The sequence below is a fragment of the Argiope bruennichi genome, chromosome 4 (genome assembly GCF_947563725.1).
Source record: "Argiope bruennichi chromosome 4, qqArgBrue1.1, whole genome shotgun sequence".
Lineage (NCBI taxonomy): Eukaryota > Metazoa > Arthropoda > Arachnida > Araneae > Araneidae > Argiope > Argiope bruennichi.
Window position 1 is genome coordinate 54720609 of NC_079154.1, and position 16418 is coordinate 54737026.

Below are 16418 nucleotides of genomic sequence, written 5' to 3' on the forward strand. Positions count from 1 at the left end.
TGCAAATTTTGAACTTTTTACTACTCTGTATGAATGTTATCTTTATAACATTATTCTTTAATTAGTTATTGCCATTTATAACCGAGACAATAACTATGAATCATCCTGCATTTTTACTTTATATGAAAAGATTCAATCTCTTTTATAAGAAATCACTATTCAAATTTTATAAACACAGCTTATAATTAATTTTTGTGTTTAGTTAACTTATGAAGTTAGTGTTATTAATTTTAACTTTTCATTAGTAGGCCAATGAATCCAGTTGCACTCTCGCCGAACATGCGAGAAGATTATGATGATTATAACAGATCCTCTGCACTATCTGCATTTGGTGATGATCAATCAGTCTCTTCCAGTCAGTTATCTTTCAATCAGCAGTCACCAGAAGAGAAATCTAACGAACAGTTGGGTTGCATTTATTTAGATTCCTCAGCTGTTAGTCCTCATTCCTTGGAAAAGCCCATTGAAAATTCGAATTCTTTTAATGATGAGTTATCTGCATCTTCATCTCGACGCTCTCGGCATTTGTCCTACAGTGAATCTCAAGATACTCTTCATTCTGGCACAAATAGCATTACTGGTTCAGATATCAATGCTAACTTTTATGGTCCCAGTGATGGTAAAGTTTCTTTTGAAACACACAATGATACTTTTAGTGAACATTCATATAGTTCTTCAGAAGCATCTTCTAGTGAACATGAAAGTGCTTCAGAATCTGAAGCTGATGAATCATCTGAAGAAGAAAAAGACAATGAGTCCTTGTTTAGCAAGGAAGATTATTCCAACAAAAAATATCTGGTGCCTAGTATTGTTGACTTTTCGGAATCCAACTCTTCAAACTATAAAGGACATGTACGTTCCCGCTCATTATCAGAGAGTGGTTTAAAAAGTGCCAGTCTAATAACTAAAATCTCAACTCCTAAAGAAGGGAGTTTCAAGCCTACAAGTGAGAATTCTACTCATAGTATATTAGAAGGTGATTTTATTGGTCTAGGACGTCACAGAGATGGTTTTAATATAGGTTCGTTAATTTTTTTAAAATTATTATATTTAAAAATAATTAAAGTCACTGAAAATTAATTATTTGTGCCTCTGAAAGAACTTTTTTAATTTTGGGCATTTAATTTAAATTTAATTATTAGTCACAGTATTTCATTTTAAATGTCTAATCGAAAAAGAAAATTGTATAAATCTTTGTTTTGTTGCTATTTTAATATATATATATATATATATAATCTAAAACAGCATTATTAAAATTTTCCACTTGTAATCCCGAGTTTAAATATAAATGTTAGTGGATCAGGGTAAGGAAATAAAGTGTTAATTAATGATTACAGAGAAAAATTAAATATATTTTAAAATTTGTATAAATTTTAAATGTTAATATGTTTTATTATTTAATTTTCTTTGTGAATTTTTTAAGTATAACAGATGTGTTCTACCAAATCCAGAAGTTATTTTCCACTTGGGATTGGGGCTATAATTTAAGAAGACACAATTTATTTTAGTTCCAAGTAATGTTAATCATTGAAATTTTGATTTAAATAAAACTGATTGTGTTGATTAGTACCTTGCTATTACATTTTTTCCAGGTATTCAGTACATAATAAAAAAAGTCACATTGGATGATGGAAAAGCTCTTTATTGTTTGTGGGTTTCTCGTGATCCAGAAATAAAAGAAATTGGTCATGGAAGCAGACTACTTCATGACAGTAGTCGCACTGAAAGCGCTGACACAAGTCATAGCGATACTAGTCATACTGAATCTCAGGTAAATATATCCAGAAATTTATAGATATTTCACTGTATGTCTAGCATCTAAAAATTTGTTTATCATCTGCTATCATAACTTAATATATCTTAATCAGAACATATAAACAACAGCCTTAGAGCCTCGCTGAAAGAATTATTTTTTTAAAAAACTGAATATGTTTCTAACTGCTATAAAAATAGGTCACATTTTTCTGTCATCTGCAATTAAATGAAATAAAACCAAGCAATATTTTAAAATTACCAAACGAAAAAAGGATGGGCTTTAAAATAATAGTTGTAACATACTAAGGAGTTTCAAACTACATATTAAGTTGTTTGACAAATCAAAAGAAAAAAAATCGAATGCGACCATTTTACTACAGACGTAGAAAAGCTACTGTCCTATAAATAGGACATTTGATACAGGTGTTTAAAATGTTAATTGTTGTTCTCTTTGTTCTCTGTTTGGTGCAGGGAAAAATCATGATCAGTTGGATGTCTTTTCAGCAATCAAAATTCTCTTCAAAATGTTATTTAATTGAAATTATGACAAAGTACTACAGATAAATCAAACTCTGTGAATAACTTATTTTAAATTATTTAGCTTTGAGAATTTATTCATTCTTCATCTGAGTTCTAATTATTTGGCAACTAGTAAAATACTTTCTTTGTTGTGTTTTAGGTTGAAAGATCTTCAAGTGCTACAAGTTCAGAAGCTTCTGTTTTATCAGAATCTGTATACATTGAGGGAGATTTTTCTAAAAATTATACTATCATGCAGCATCTCAGGAAAGGTGCATTTGGTTGCATCAAACGGGCTTACCGCAACTCAGATGGTCTTCTAGTAAGTGAATTTTATTGATTTAAGAATTACTGAAATTAAATTTTGTTTGCTAACTGAACCATTGTTGCAATATATTTCATCTTGTATTTTTATATTTTTTTAGGTTATAGCAAAATTTATTAAGAAATCAGAGGTGTACAAAGACTCATGGATTTATGATAACAAATTCAAAAAAGAAGTGCCTATTGAAATAGCTATAACAAATTCCATAGATCATCCCAACATTGTTAAAGTAAGCATGCAAGTTGAGTTATGTAATTTTTTTTATTTAAATAATTCCTCTGCTTTGAAGAATTGATGTAGATAGGGTGTTTTTTTAATAATTTCCTGATCAACTTTTGCAAAATGTATAAGATGCTAATGTAAACAGAAAATGCTATATTATTTATTGTTGAATGGTAACAATCAAATATAAATAAATTGTTCACAGACTTTTCAAACTATTTAATTGGATATTTTATTCAATGTTCGCTAATTAATGGAGCTACAAAGTATAACTGCAAATGTTCTGGAAAGGGTTGCCATGTCCCTCAAAACTCCATTCAGAAGAAAGGGGAAATCAAGAAATAGGTGTCAAACCAAAAGTGTCATCAACTGCAAAAATAGGTTTAATCATTGCTAAGTGATAAATAATGTTTTTAAAGTATGAGAACAGTAAATTCTTTCGATTTGTGTTTTTGAATAATGTAATTTGAAGTTTTAGGCAGCTAAAAATAAATTTAAAAAAGTAATTAGAAGTGGGAAATATCCAATTATTTTAAATATTCTGAAAACTTAAAATTTACAGTTGTTTATGAATTTGTTTCAGTACTTTTCTTCTATAATTTTTAATAAACTTCATTGGCAATATTACATAAATTTTGCTCTTATATATTAGTTAACTTTGAATTGAACTGATTCCATATTATATTTATTTGATTATAAAAAAGCCACAGACCAATAATATATCCATTCTTAAAATATTTGTTACACAAAAAGATGAAATATTTGTTACTAATTACAGGTTTTGGAAGTATTTGAAAATGACACGTTTTTCCAAATGGTCATGGAGAAGCATGGCCATGGTATGGATCTCTTTGAATTCATTGAAAAACACCCAAAAATGGATGAACCACTGGGAAGCTATATTTTCAGACAGGTAATTGTTTTTTAATATTAAGAATGACAAAGCTATATTAATATTTGTTTTTTGGTTAGTTACTATATAAACAAAACTTACAATCAATAATACTCTGGTAAATCTTCGATTTAATGAATTTTCCACTTTATTTATAAATTTTAAAGGCTTTCTGAACAATTAAAAAAGATATTTAGATGTAATAAGCAAAAATTCTGTTGTCATTTGGGTTTTCTTAATTGAATTTCTCTAATTTTATTTTCATGCATGAAGGTCATATTTTTTTGTTACTTTCTTTACTTTCATTTCTTACATGTTAAAAAAGCCAATGTGTTTCCAAAATTGTGAGCATGAACTTTTTCCGTATTGTTACTTCAATTGAAGTATGCGGTATTTTTTTGCTTTTGTTCAAAATATATTGTTTTTGGATAATGTCTGGTATCATGGTCCATTTCCTTATGCTCTGTTAATTTTAAAATTCTAGAAAATTATTAATTATGAATGTCTTCAGTGAATTTCAATGATCAGAAAGTGTCAAGTTACATTTTACAGCAATAAAAAATTTGTTTGTGAGCACATTACATCTTGATATATAATATGATATTTGAAATCAAGAATGCTCGTTTCTTGATGTAATAACAATATAAATGTGTTAGTAAATAAATACCTATTTGGTTGTTATACACCTATATTAAAAATGTATTTTAATATAGGTGTATTTTAATAATACTAAATAAGAATTAACTTTTTCCACTTGGGAAGGAGAGAGAGATCCAATGTTAATAAATGATTTAATGATTTTTAAATGTTTATATATATATATATATATATATATATATATATATATATAACATGATGGCATTGAATAAACTTAAGAATAACCTTTTAAGAGTTCCAAGTCTCAATGTTTTTCTATATACTCCAAAATATGATAAAATTTCAGATGCAGGTTGCATTTCCTAATTAGGACTCCTTGTATTGCAAGCAATTCATTTATTGTAAATTCATTAATATAATGCAACATGCCTATTAGGATCTATAATTACAATTTTGCAAATTGAAATTTATAAAAAATTCTAATCAAGCCCAACTCACCTGTTCTTTATTACCATGCATACATTTTTAAAGCTTCAAGAAGTCTTTTACTCTAGAAAATAATAAATATAAAAAGTATTTTTCCCCCGCAAATCTTGTATGATAACTATTATAACAATTTGGTTACACTGACATGATGAAAACTTTCATCCAAAATTATATTTGTGTATGATGATACGTTAAATTAATTATCATTTCTTTTATAAATTTAATTTCAGATAGTGGCTGCTCTGAGTCATCTTCATGGTATGTCCATTTTGCATCGAGACATCAAAGATGAAAATGTCATAATAGATGAGAAATTTCATGTAAAGTTAATTGACTTTGGTTCTGCTGCATTCATGAAACAGGGTGATGAAATGTTTTCTACTTTCTGTGGCACAATGGAATACTGTAGTCCAGAAGTCATTCGGGGTAATAAGTAAGTATTAGAATCCTGTATAAATATTTATGTCCAGTGATTGTTTTAATGCTTTAACTGCCATTTGATCTGTATAAAAAAAATTTACAACATATTTGCAATTTGCTTATTTTATTTCGTGTTTCTATGGACCATTAGAATTAGCTTATACTATTACAGTGTTGCATATAAATAATGATTTTTAAAAAATATCACATAATCTATTTCTTACAATTGTCAGAATTTACCTCCAAATTGAAGTTTTTATAAATGCTTAATTCAATACATTTCTTAAAAATGGAAAGGACCCTAGATGTTGTGGTTCTTAATGGAGTAAACTAATTTTTTGCACAAAAGGAATTGATTGTGGGGTGGAGGGTCATGGCATCTTATTTGTATTTTTAACTTGTAATTATGATACAAAAAATTTTAATTTATCTTTTAGTTTTTTCTATTTGGAAAGGATGGAGTGTTTAATCTTCTTGTCTGAACTAAAATCTGAAATGTTTACTTATTTTTCTTGTAGGTATCGTGGTCCAGAACTTGAAATGTTTGCATTAGGTGTAACCCTCTATACTCTTTTGACTGAGGAAAATCCTTTTGTGGGACCAGATGAAATACTTGAAGGAGTGTATGCAATTCCATCCGGATTTTCAGAAGGTAAAATCCAGATTTAAAATATTTTTTATTACTCGATGGAAAATGGATTTTGTACAATCTATGATAAAAATAGAATATACTAAAGTGAAATGATTTGAATTTTTCAGAAGTAATTGCGCTAATTAATCATTTATTGGAACCTGATCCTTTGTTACGTTGCACTTTGCCTGAAGTGGAAGAAAATCCTTGGGTTAATCAACCAGTTTGTATAGATAAATACAAATTTGATGAAGTTATAAATTGTAGTAAGTACATGCTGTACATTTTTTTTTCTTCCTTTAATTATGTTGGTTATAATTGTAACCCTATTGAGTTGCATATGTTTTCTTTAAAGAATTATATTATGATAACCAACCTGTTGCTTATATATTTAATTTCCAATAATAGTTGACTTATTTTTTTTATTTGAACTTTTGTTAATGTAATCACAACTTGTTGATAAAAGCTAACTTATTGATGTGCTCATGCGGATCAAATTTTATTTTGTGCGAAACATATTGTTGAAAAATATGATTAAAACATTTCTTTAAAAATCGAAACTTAATTTATAGGTGAAAGCATTGGCATCTTTAAAAAAATTATTAGTTTTGGCTTTAACTTGATACAAAAATCAATTTCGTGCTATAATATTTTCAAAAGTTATTGCTTTATTAAAATGCTGAAATTTCGCCTAATTTTTAATTAAAATTTTAATTAAAAATTTGGAAAAATCGCTCCAAGGTGCACATTCTTCACCCCTAAGGTATACATGTACCAAATTTGGTAGATGTAGTTCAAACAGGTTGGCCTGTAGAGCGCCAACACACACACACACACACACATTGAGCTTTATTATAAACTAGCCGCCTTTGGCGACCAGCCGGTTCGCCAATCTTAATGTTCGTTTAAATTTTAATAATTAAATAGGTTGAACCGGAGTTTAACCCCCTTCTTCGCCAAGTTGCGATAAAGCACCAAAGCTGGCAATCTTTATTATGCACTATAATTGAACATCTGCTTCTTTGCTTTTGAACATTTCGCAAGGCCGTTGTTTGCGATTTTTAAAAATTTCGCCAAGCAGGGGATAAAACTCCGGTCGTACCATTAAATATTTTACGCAATTCCAACTTTAATAGATTCTTCAGCAAAATATTTTAAAACTTCAAATTTTGATAGTCATATAATTCACTCATAATATTATAAAGGCCTTCAGTTATAGCGTGATATGTATCTCTCTCATTTTCTGTTACCCCTCGTAGAAATTATGCTTTAAATTAAAATGTAAATGATTAATCTGCAATTAATATAATAATATTTTTTACTGAAACAAAGCATTTTTTTTAATAATATGATTACTTATAATAGAGTCACTGAGCGTTTAAACTTTATGGTCACTAAAGAATATCTTTCTTAATTTATGTAATATCTCAAGAATTTGTCAACAAAAATTTCTCAGATTCATCATGAACAGATCGATTCATTAACAATGTTTAATTTTAAATGCATGAAACACTAAGAAAATAAAATGAATCGTTTAAAATAATCGGTCGAAAACAGGTTTTTAAAAAAGCTACTTAAAAAACGATGTACTTAAAACTATAAGCATATACAAAAAATAACTAACATAAATACATTTTACTTACAAAAGCATGCAACTAACCTAAAAATAATTTAAATCGTCCGTTGGTTGCCATGCCAACAATCAGAACAATGCGCATGCGTGGATTTTCTTCGCCAGTTACGTTAACGCAAATGCGTAAATTTTTCTACGCCAGTTGGGGTAACGCTATGCAGATTATACATTTTTAATTTCCTTTATTCTGTGTTATTTGAATTCAAAAGTACTTCAGAATGAATCTGAAACATGGATTAATTAACAATGTTTAATTTTAAATGCATAAAACATTAAGAAAATTAACAGAATCGTTTGAAATTTAACCGCCGAAAAATCTTAACCCTAGCCTCATTACTGTTGGGAGAAAAAAAGAACTAAAGCCTAAATCATTTGGCGTTGGGGAAAATGGAAGATTATTTTGGCGGAAAAGTTGGCGGTGGGGGAAATGGAAGATTTTTTTGGCGGGAAAGTTAGTTTTTAATTATTAATTAAAATTCTAATTAAAATTTCAAAAAAAGGGACCCCAGGTGCACATTCCCGACCTCTAAGGTATACATGTACCAAATTTGATAGCTGTATGTCAAATGACCTGGCCTGTAGAGCGCCAACACACACACACACACACACACACACATTGAGCTTTATTATAAGTATAGATATAGATATAGATGAAAAAAGATATTACCCCAGTAGAATAGTTACCACATATATGGTACCTACTAGCACTTATAACATTTATTCACTTCTTCTTCAAACCTTCAATTTTTTTATATGTAATATATCTATGAATTGATCAATGAAGTCAAAGATATTTTTTAGATTATTTGAAATTTTACAATGTGTGTATGTATTCCTCAGTATTTATTATTATTATTTAAATTTCTAAAAAGGGCAATAATTTCTCTAAGATGTGACAATTATTATGATTTATTCCTAGAATATAAATAATAAGTTTTTTCAGTCTTTAATATGTTATGGATTTTAATCTATATTTTTATGCTGTTGAAATTTTTGACTTAATATTATAGGTATAATTTTATAGTTTAAATATCATTCTTATTAATTGTCACATTTTACTGATGGATTATAGGAGAAGATGCCACTGTTGAAATACATCTATTTTATACTTTATTGAAATCAAGTCTAATAAGATGAATATTTCCCATCCTTTCAAACTATTTAATAAAATAATAGAAGTGAAATTGGATTTCCACTTTTTATTTAAGGTTTAAAAAGCATATTAATGTCCTCGCATTTATATTCGGAGCGAGATGCTATTTCAATTGTTGTCCTAACCATCTCACCATTATGTTATTCACTTTAATTTATATTAATTTTCTTGTATGAAAAGCTAATAGACATTTTATTATCATTAGGTTATGAAGTAATGCACCCAGCTAAATATTATCAGGACTTGTTGCCTGAAAACAATGAGAACACAGATTCCGAATCATCTTGCCTGAGTTCCAAGCTGTCTCACATTAAACTGAGTGAGCATTATCGATCTTCAACAGACAGTGAAGTGAACTTTCAATCATCTGCTTTTAAGCAAAAACTGTAATTTTTAGCATAGTTTGTACAGCTGGCTTTGAATCTTTCATTCCACTATGGGATCAATTGTATTTTACTAAGTTTGCTGCAACATGGGCAATTGTGAAGTTTTTTTTTTAATTATATCGCTGAAACTTTGAATTATTTCCTATTTTAAATAAAAATTGTTATTACTTTTTTTTTTATTTTTTTTTTTTTTTAAATAAAATTTTTATTGAGGAAGTTAAAACTTTAGAGGTTTAGAATTAATAATAAAAAAAGTCTCTTGCATAAAAAATTTAAAAAATGAAGGCTCATTAAAGATTTTTCAAGAAAATTCAGGTAAATAAATTTTTTAAATGTCTTTTTGCACTTATCATACGATGGTGGGTTTTGAGAATTTGATTTTAGTTCTGTAAAGAAATACTTAATGAAAACAGAAGAGTGATTTTATTTGAATTTTTCTCTGTTAATGTATTTTTTTTTGTTTTGTATATTTCATCCTTCATTCCACTTCATTTATTACCAAGAAATTGCATTAATTTACATTTAATGACATGTTTTTCTAATTATTTGCATTCATTTTGCTTAGGAACTATGAATATGGTTTTATTTAATGATTATGGATTTTTATAATTATTGGTAAGAATCCATTTAAGATGTCATGAAAATAAGTGTATTGTGGATAGGACATTATCTGTTAAGGACAAATAATCATCCATTTTCCATTTCATTTTCATTTGAAATATCCATATGAATAATAATTTATTAGCAGAAATTATTTTTAAAAATCTTTTCGTTCGTATTTTATGTATTTATTTGAAGTAATTGATGCACAGAAAGGCAATTAATTTTAATTAGTTTACTTAAAACTAAATGCTGCCAATATAAATATGTAAACTATTCTTCCATTTAATAGTTACTAAGTACTGCACAAGCACAATTACCCATTATTAAATGTTGTAGAATGCTAAGGTTCTGTTAGTCTAAAATTGCCTTTTGCTTTATATTTACAGCTTTTCATAAATGTTTTCTGTATATTTTGATAAGAGCTATATTAATTTGTGATACTATATTATACTACTTAAAGTGTCACCACATTTTAGTTTTAATTCTGTTAATGTAGAATTTGATTTCTACTATTGAAATTGAATACTTAACCCTTGGTTTCTTTATGTTCATTGATTTATGATCTTATTTAAAACAGAAAATGGCACAATTTCTTTTTACACTTAAAAACTTTATTATTAATTAATAAGAAAATAAACCATGTGTAAATTAAAATAATTCAACAATTATTGATTAATTACTTTATATCAAAAAGTTGAATAATTTGAGAAAGGAAAAGTAGTGTGAAAGTTTTTGCCATCTTTCTTCAAAAAGTTGTACAAAGTGTTGCAAAAATGTATATACACATCAAGATTTCATAATTTTCATGAACTAATAGAAATGTAATATCTTGTCAGTTATTGAAACTCATATATTTGCTGTCTTTGGCCTGACACAGCTTTTTCTAATGATACCTCTTTGTCCTAAATCCTTATTTACTATATTTTCAACGATAAATTTATATTTCAAATGAATTAAATACATTAATTTTGATTGTAATAACGGATATAAATTATGAAATTTAGATGATTTTTATTAAATGTTTTTATAATAGCTATTGAAAGTGTAGATACATTGTTAATGCACCCCAGGGTTAAGTTATTGAAATAAGAAATTTTATTATTTAAATTTTCTTCTCAATAGCCCATGTTGCTATGCTACAAGAATTTACACTGTAGAAAAAAAATTAGTATTAAATTGTAAGTTTAATGTGTTGTGAACAGAGTATACATAATTTTACTGAATACCAATAAGTGCCAAAGGAATGTATTTTTGTTGTGCTGTCCCTAGTTAAAAACATTACATTTTCTCCCTTTATGAGCAATAGTCAAGCTTTTGAAAGCTTTTTACACTGTTTACATGTGATTTGTAGTTTGTAAATTTCTTTATTGTACATCCAGAATATCAAAGGGAAAAACAACAACAACCACACTAGTGTCTTAAACTGCCCTGCTCAAATACAGCTTTCTTTGTCTTGTAAATACATTTAAGTCTATTTCTGTGATATAATTGTATATTATGTGTTGTCAGCAACTATTTTAATAAGTAGATGTATATCAGTGAGTGCATGTTACTATTGCAAGTGATATTTATTACCAATGGAAATAATTTATGGCTTGTGTTTTTTAGCGTATTTGGAGAAAGCTCTTTTTTTTGTGTAACTGCTACAGTGTATCGTTTTTTAATCTATTTTCTGTAATGTCAGTTGTATTGTTTTAAACTATACAATTCTAATAAACTGTTTATTATTTTGAGAGATGTTCTTGTACTTTTACTTCTCTTGTTATTAATTTTTCATTTCGAATTTACTCAACTGAATATCATTAATGTACTTTTTAATATAAAAATTGATTATAATAAGAAGTTTATGATTAAAAATGGCTCTGGTCTGTACTCATAAAATGCAGTAATATTTTTTTAATGGGCTTATATTAGAACAGAAATTAAATTGACTCCATATTTTTTTTAATTTAAGTGCTACATCAGTGTTTCTATTCAAGGTTTATCTTGCATGTGAACTTATCATATTAGAAAGTATTAGGGTGTATATTAAATAGAAATTATTTACTCAGCACAATAAATCTATAGTCAATTGAAAATTTTACCATTTTGGAAAATTAAACAAGTCTAAAATTTAAAAATTCTAACTAATCAGAAATATTTAAAATTTTGTCTGCACTAAATTTTAATTAGGCCTCCCATGTGTGCTAAAATTGATTTTAAAGTGAAAGCAAATCTCGTGATACATTTAGTTATTATTATAGCTTTTCACAGTGTCTACAAAGTTTCTATTTTCTTTCAAGATATTGCCAAAAAATAAAGTGAATAAGATATATTAATCAAATGTGTCTCAAAATTTGGTGTGTATATTGTGTTTGTACATTACTAATAAAAGAGAAGCTACTGATAAAATTTTTAAATGAAAATTTACTTTTTCTAGTAAAGACATAATATGTATCATGGAATGAATTTTGAATTTATTCTGAAGATATGTATAAACAAATACTGGATATTTATGATTAAAAACAAAATATTTATTTAAGTTTATTTCAAAGTATTATTTAAAATTTTATTTTATTTATCTTTAAGATAGCTCTGTGAACTTGATAAGATGAGTATAAATTAATGCTATTTTCTGCCCTTTGATATAGTACAACAATTAATGTCGCCTATATGTATTCAATTAACTAAAAAAAAAAAAAAAAAAAAAAAAAAAAAAACTTCAGTATATTCTGTTTATTTCATAATTTTATAAAATATATGCTTCCAGCTGTTTTCTTGATAAAATCTGGAAACCGTAAAGCCCAAATATTTCTGTATCTAATCCATTTATTAATGAATTCACAGTTTTATTTGTTGCTGATTTAAACTCTGCAGTACTGATGATGTCATGTCCTCGTTACAACAGAAAGGGGGCACAGTAGCTTCTGGGGGTAAAGATCCATAAGCACCTGAAGGCAGAAGTCTGACTTATAGCTCGTATGAAGATGGCACTCACATATTCGCTTGCACAACCCCTTTTTACAGGGGGGGGGGGAATCTTTCACACACCTCACAGGTGGAAGAACAACCATGCCCAAACACTGACGTCCACATCATGGTTAAGACGCGCTACTCCTAGGCCAACGCCGGCAATGCAGTTATGGTTGCAAGCTCTTGTAATTACATGTTCGGGATCCGATTCTATGGAAGAGTGTTGTTAGTCCCTTCTTGACATGATTCTACCGAAAATCCAATCCATAGCCCTAGGATGGTACATGTTAAATCTTAAATCATATATCAAAGAAATGTCTTGTTATTACTGGTTAGTGCATCAGCCTCAATATACGACCACGACTCAAAGTTACAAGATCAAAATAGACGCTTGTAGATCCAAAACAGGACTTTAATCTAACAAACAATAATCATAGGCATGTATGTAGATCTTATAATAAGTTGTATGGATATAATAATTACTGTAGTTCAAATTTCACGATAGTGCCATTCAAAATGAGATATTGAGTAAAAGGTATGAAAAATGCAATGCAGTGCTAACTAACATAATGGTTCTCAACTTTAAGGCAAATTATGAAAGAGAACCTTATCCACGAGGAGGAGGAATGAATTTTTTACAACCAAAACGCAAAAATGAATTATCATATTTAAAAATCAATATATTTATACTAGTAAAAGAAAGTTATTTTTGTTTTTCAAATTCCATTGTTCAGTGGGAAGATTCAGTGCTAGTATAATTGATTAGAAAAGTTGGACCCCAAATGCAGAAGAAATTTAAAAATACTGAATTAAAATAATAAAATCTGATTACAAGAAGCTGCTGATGTTTGAGCATGCTGAAAAACATTTATCATCAGATTTTAATTTTCTAGTTAAGTGCCCAGTGAAACACTTGTATTAGAAATCTATTTTACTGCTTATCAGAAAACGAATGTATATTAAAGCAGATAAATTTCAATCGGATCAAGAAGAAAAAGCGAAAAAATTAAGTAATAGCTAATGAGAAAAAGTGAAGAGAGAAAAACAAAATCAAGAGAATAACATTGTGCCAAATTGTGAGAGGAAAAAAAGTATTACATAGTTGGCTGTGCGACAAGCTTGGTCCCCACAACAGAGTAGTCCAGGCTGTCAGTTTCGAAGTCTGTTCTCTTCGTTTATTACATCTGGAGCTGGTCACCGTGCAGCCCTATTTAAAAATTATTGATTCGTTTTCTGTTTTTTTTTTTTTTTTTTTTTTTTTTTGTTCATTGAATATGGGAATAGGCAAGATAATCAAACATTTAAAATGATATAATAAAAGAATGGCAAAGTTTTCTGCAGTCCTGATGGATAAGTTTATATCGTTATTTTACTAAGTTATCCAAGGTTTATATCCAATTTTAGAATACCGGTTGATTATTTTTTTAACCCTTTAAAGGAACATTTTTTTCTAGTCATATTACGTTAAAATATTTTTAGGCTTGAAATTAGAAGAAGAAAAGGGATTCATTTAGCTTATTAGATAAATTTAATTTGATTAATTTATTAATTTGGTTAGTTAATAATTAAGTAACAAATCAAGACGCATCATTTTATCTGAGATAAAGTACTGAAGCATCTAAATTTCTTACTTTCTAAAAAAATGTGTCAGAACTTATGGCAACCTACATAATTTCATACAAAGTTTGATAAATTTGGTGGGAAGCATACTTCCCACGGCCGTAGAAAGGGTTAACTGACACTATTAAGAGCTACCTGTAGTTCGATCGAACAAGCAAAAATCGGTTTGGAGAGTAATAATGAATGGAAAGTAAGATTCCGTGAGAAAAAAAAATTATGTCCAAAAACCGTCCATAAACGTATTTATTGCGCTGTTGTAACTTACCAAACCGTAAATTAACATTAAATACAAATATCAAAGGAAAATGCAAATTTATGTTTTCATAATTACTGCAGAATGAATAACCCAGTGGAAATATGCATTTACAAATTATTTTATTTATTATATAAATGTGTTGTTTAAATAGAAAAATTACTGAGAAAGCAGCAAAAACTTATTTTCTAACGACATTTATAGAAGGCAGTTTTTTGCTGATGATCAATCGAAAACAATATAACTGACTAATAACACACCATACTGTCGTCAGAGGCGCTATTTCTTAGCTTTATTTATAAATAGTCGTCCTTAATAGTTATATATATCACGTCAGTTTAATCTTTCAGATATACGTAACATCCTTGGTGTAGCTTTGTTAAATTGTTAAACGTCAAGCTCAGTTTATTGTATACTATCTAATAAAGACCAGTCCCTTAATATCATAGCCTATTAAAGAGGGAAATGCTCAGTTTACCGATCTCATAAATTTTATAATATTGTAATTGCATTTTTTTATTTGACTTATAAACTACACAGATATTAAATAGAATTCTTGTTTAGTTTTCAACAATGGAAGCAAAATACTAGACTAAATGTTGGATGAAATAATGAAAGTGATTTGAATTTCAGGGCATAATTTATTGTTGGAGATTAGGTTTAAAAAAATATTTCAAAAAATTGCCAAAATTCATGGAAAATTTGCACAACTACTTAATTAGTATCATTAAAAAGAAAATTTCGAACAATATGAAATCCATTTTTCTGCATAATATTTTCGGAACTTATTGCGGAAAAAAAAGTCAACATTCAACTTAATTTTTATCTAATTAATACTAAATAAATATTTTTAAAATATCGCTCCGAGGTCCACATTTTCATTCTCCAAGTTATACATGTGCCAATTTGATAGTTTAGTTATATTAACGTCCCGTTTTTAAAGTAACACTAGGTCTATTTTGGGACGGACTTCGTAATTTTGAGCCACAGTCAGATGACGAGGACGACACCTGGGTTGCCATCCCTCCACACTACACCAGTGCCATGACGTTTGGCCCCGACAGATTTAAAGTGTACCAGACCCGCTTACACGATGATTCTTCGGTGGAAGAGGGTCACACTGAAACCCTCTGGTTATGAGACCGAGACCTTACCACCAGGGGGGTAGCTGTCGATCAAATTGTCTGACCTGTAGAGCGGCAACACAAAAAAACACATTCACTTTATTATTAGCGAAAATCAGTGGTGTGACTTCAGCAATATGATATATGGTTCAATTTATGAACTGCACACTTCAAGTGATAACAGAAAGTTACTCTAATAAATAAAACTCCAGTTATAAAAAAAAATAATAAATCAAATCTTTTCCTCCCAACTCTGCTTTGTGCCAGAATGCTATCTATTCCGATCTCAGTTCAGTGGCGTAGTTAGGATGCTGCAAGAAAGGGACTTTCCTTGGCGCCATTATCAAAGATTAAGAAATTGCATTTAAATGATTTTTTTTAACTTTCCCCATATCCAAAGTGTGAAGAGAAAAAGTACAACAGATTTAAAAAAAAAAAAAATGTCGACCACGAAATTGTGACGGATTACGTTTTAGATCAATCTAAATTCGGGTAAAAAAAATGTTGGAATAATGCCTGTTTGTGAAGGCAAAAAAAGAGTTAGATTAATGGATTTTGGTCTAGATTCATACCATCAAAATAATAATTTCCATCAAATTTTGAAAGAAAGTTTAAAAATACAATTGTCTGTGAGTATGTGAGCAAAAATACTACGAATTAGAAAAATGAAATTTAACATGTAATCCTGCCATCAAAACTGCAGATCTGAATCAAGTATAGATTTTAACTGAAAGAAGTCCAAGATGCTTACTCGGGTTTTTTTAATTTGTCATATACATTGAATCTCCACATCTTTCGCTGACGAATCTCCACGTTTAGGCGTTCCTGAAGTCAATAATCACATTTT

The 16418-nt window shown here is 28.5% G+C and overlaps 1 protein-coding gene across 3 annotated transcripts in view; it reads left to right on the top strand.

Moving 5' to 3' along the window:
* The window catches only part of LOC129966823 (PAS domain-containing serine/threonine-protein kinase-like), a 47156-nt gene extending 35799 nt beyond the window's left edge, over positions 1-11357 (top strand). For all 3 annotated transcript variants that reach the window (XM_056081401.1, XM_056081403.1, XM_056081402.1), the window contains 9 exons: positions 246-1021; positions 1593-1771; positions 2435-2596; positions 2700-2828; positions 3600-3734; positions 5027-5229; positions 5735-5868; positions 5976-6113; positions 8839-11357. In XM_056081401.1, the coding sequence (XP_055937376.1) occupies positions 246-1021; positions 1593-1771; positions 2435-2596; positions 2700-2828; positions 3600-3734; positions 5027-5229; positions 5735-5868; positions 5976-6113; positions 8839-9023 (2041 nt within the window). In that variant the 3' untranslated portion in view covers positions 9024-11357. The remainder of the gene's footprint in view (positions 1-245; positions 1022-1592; positions 1772-2434; positions 2597-2699; positions 2829-3599; positions 3735-5026; positions 5230-5734; positions 5869-5975; positions 6114-8838) is intronic.
* Positions 11358-16418: the final 5061 nt, after the last annotated feature.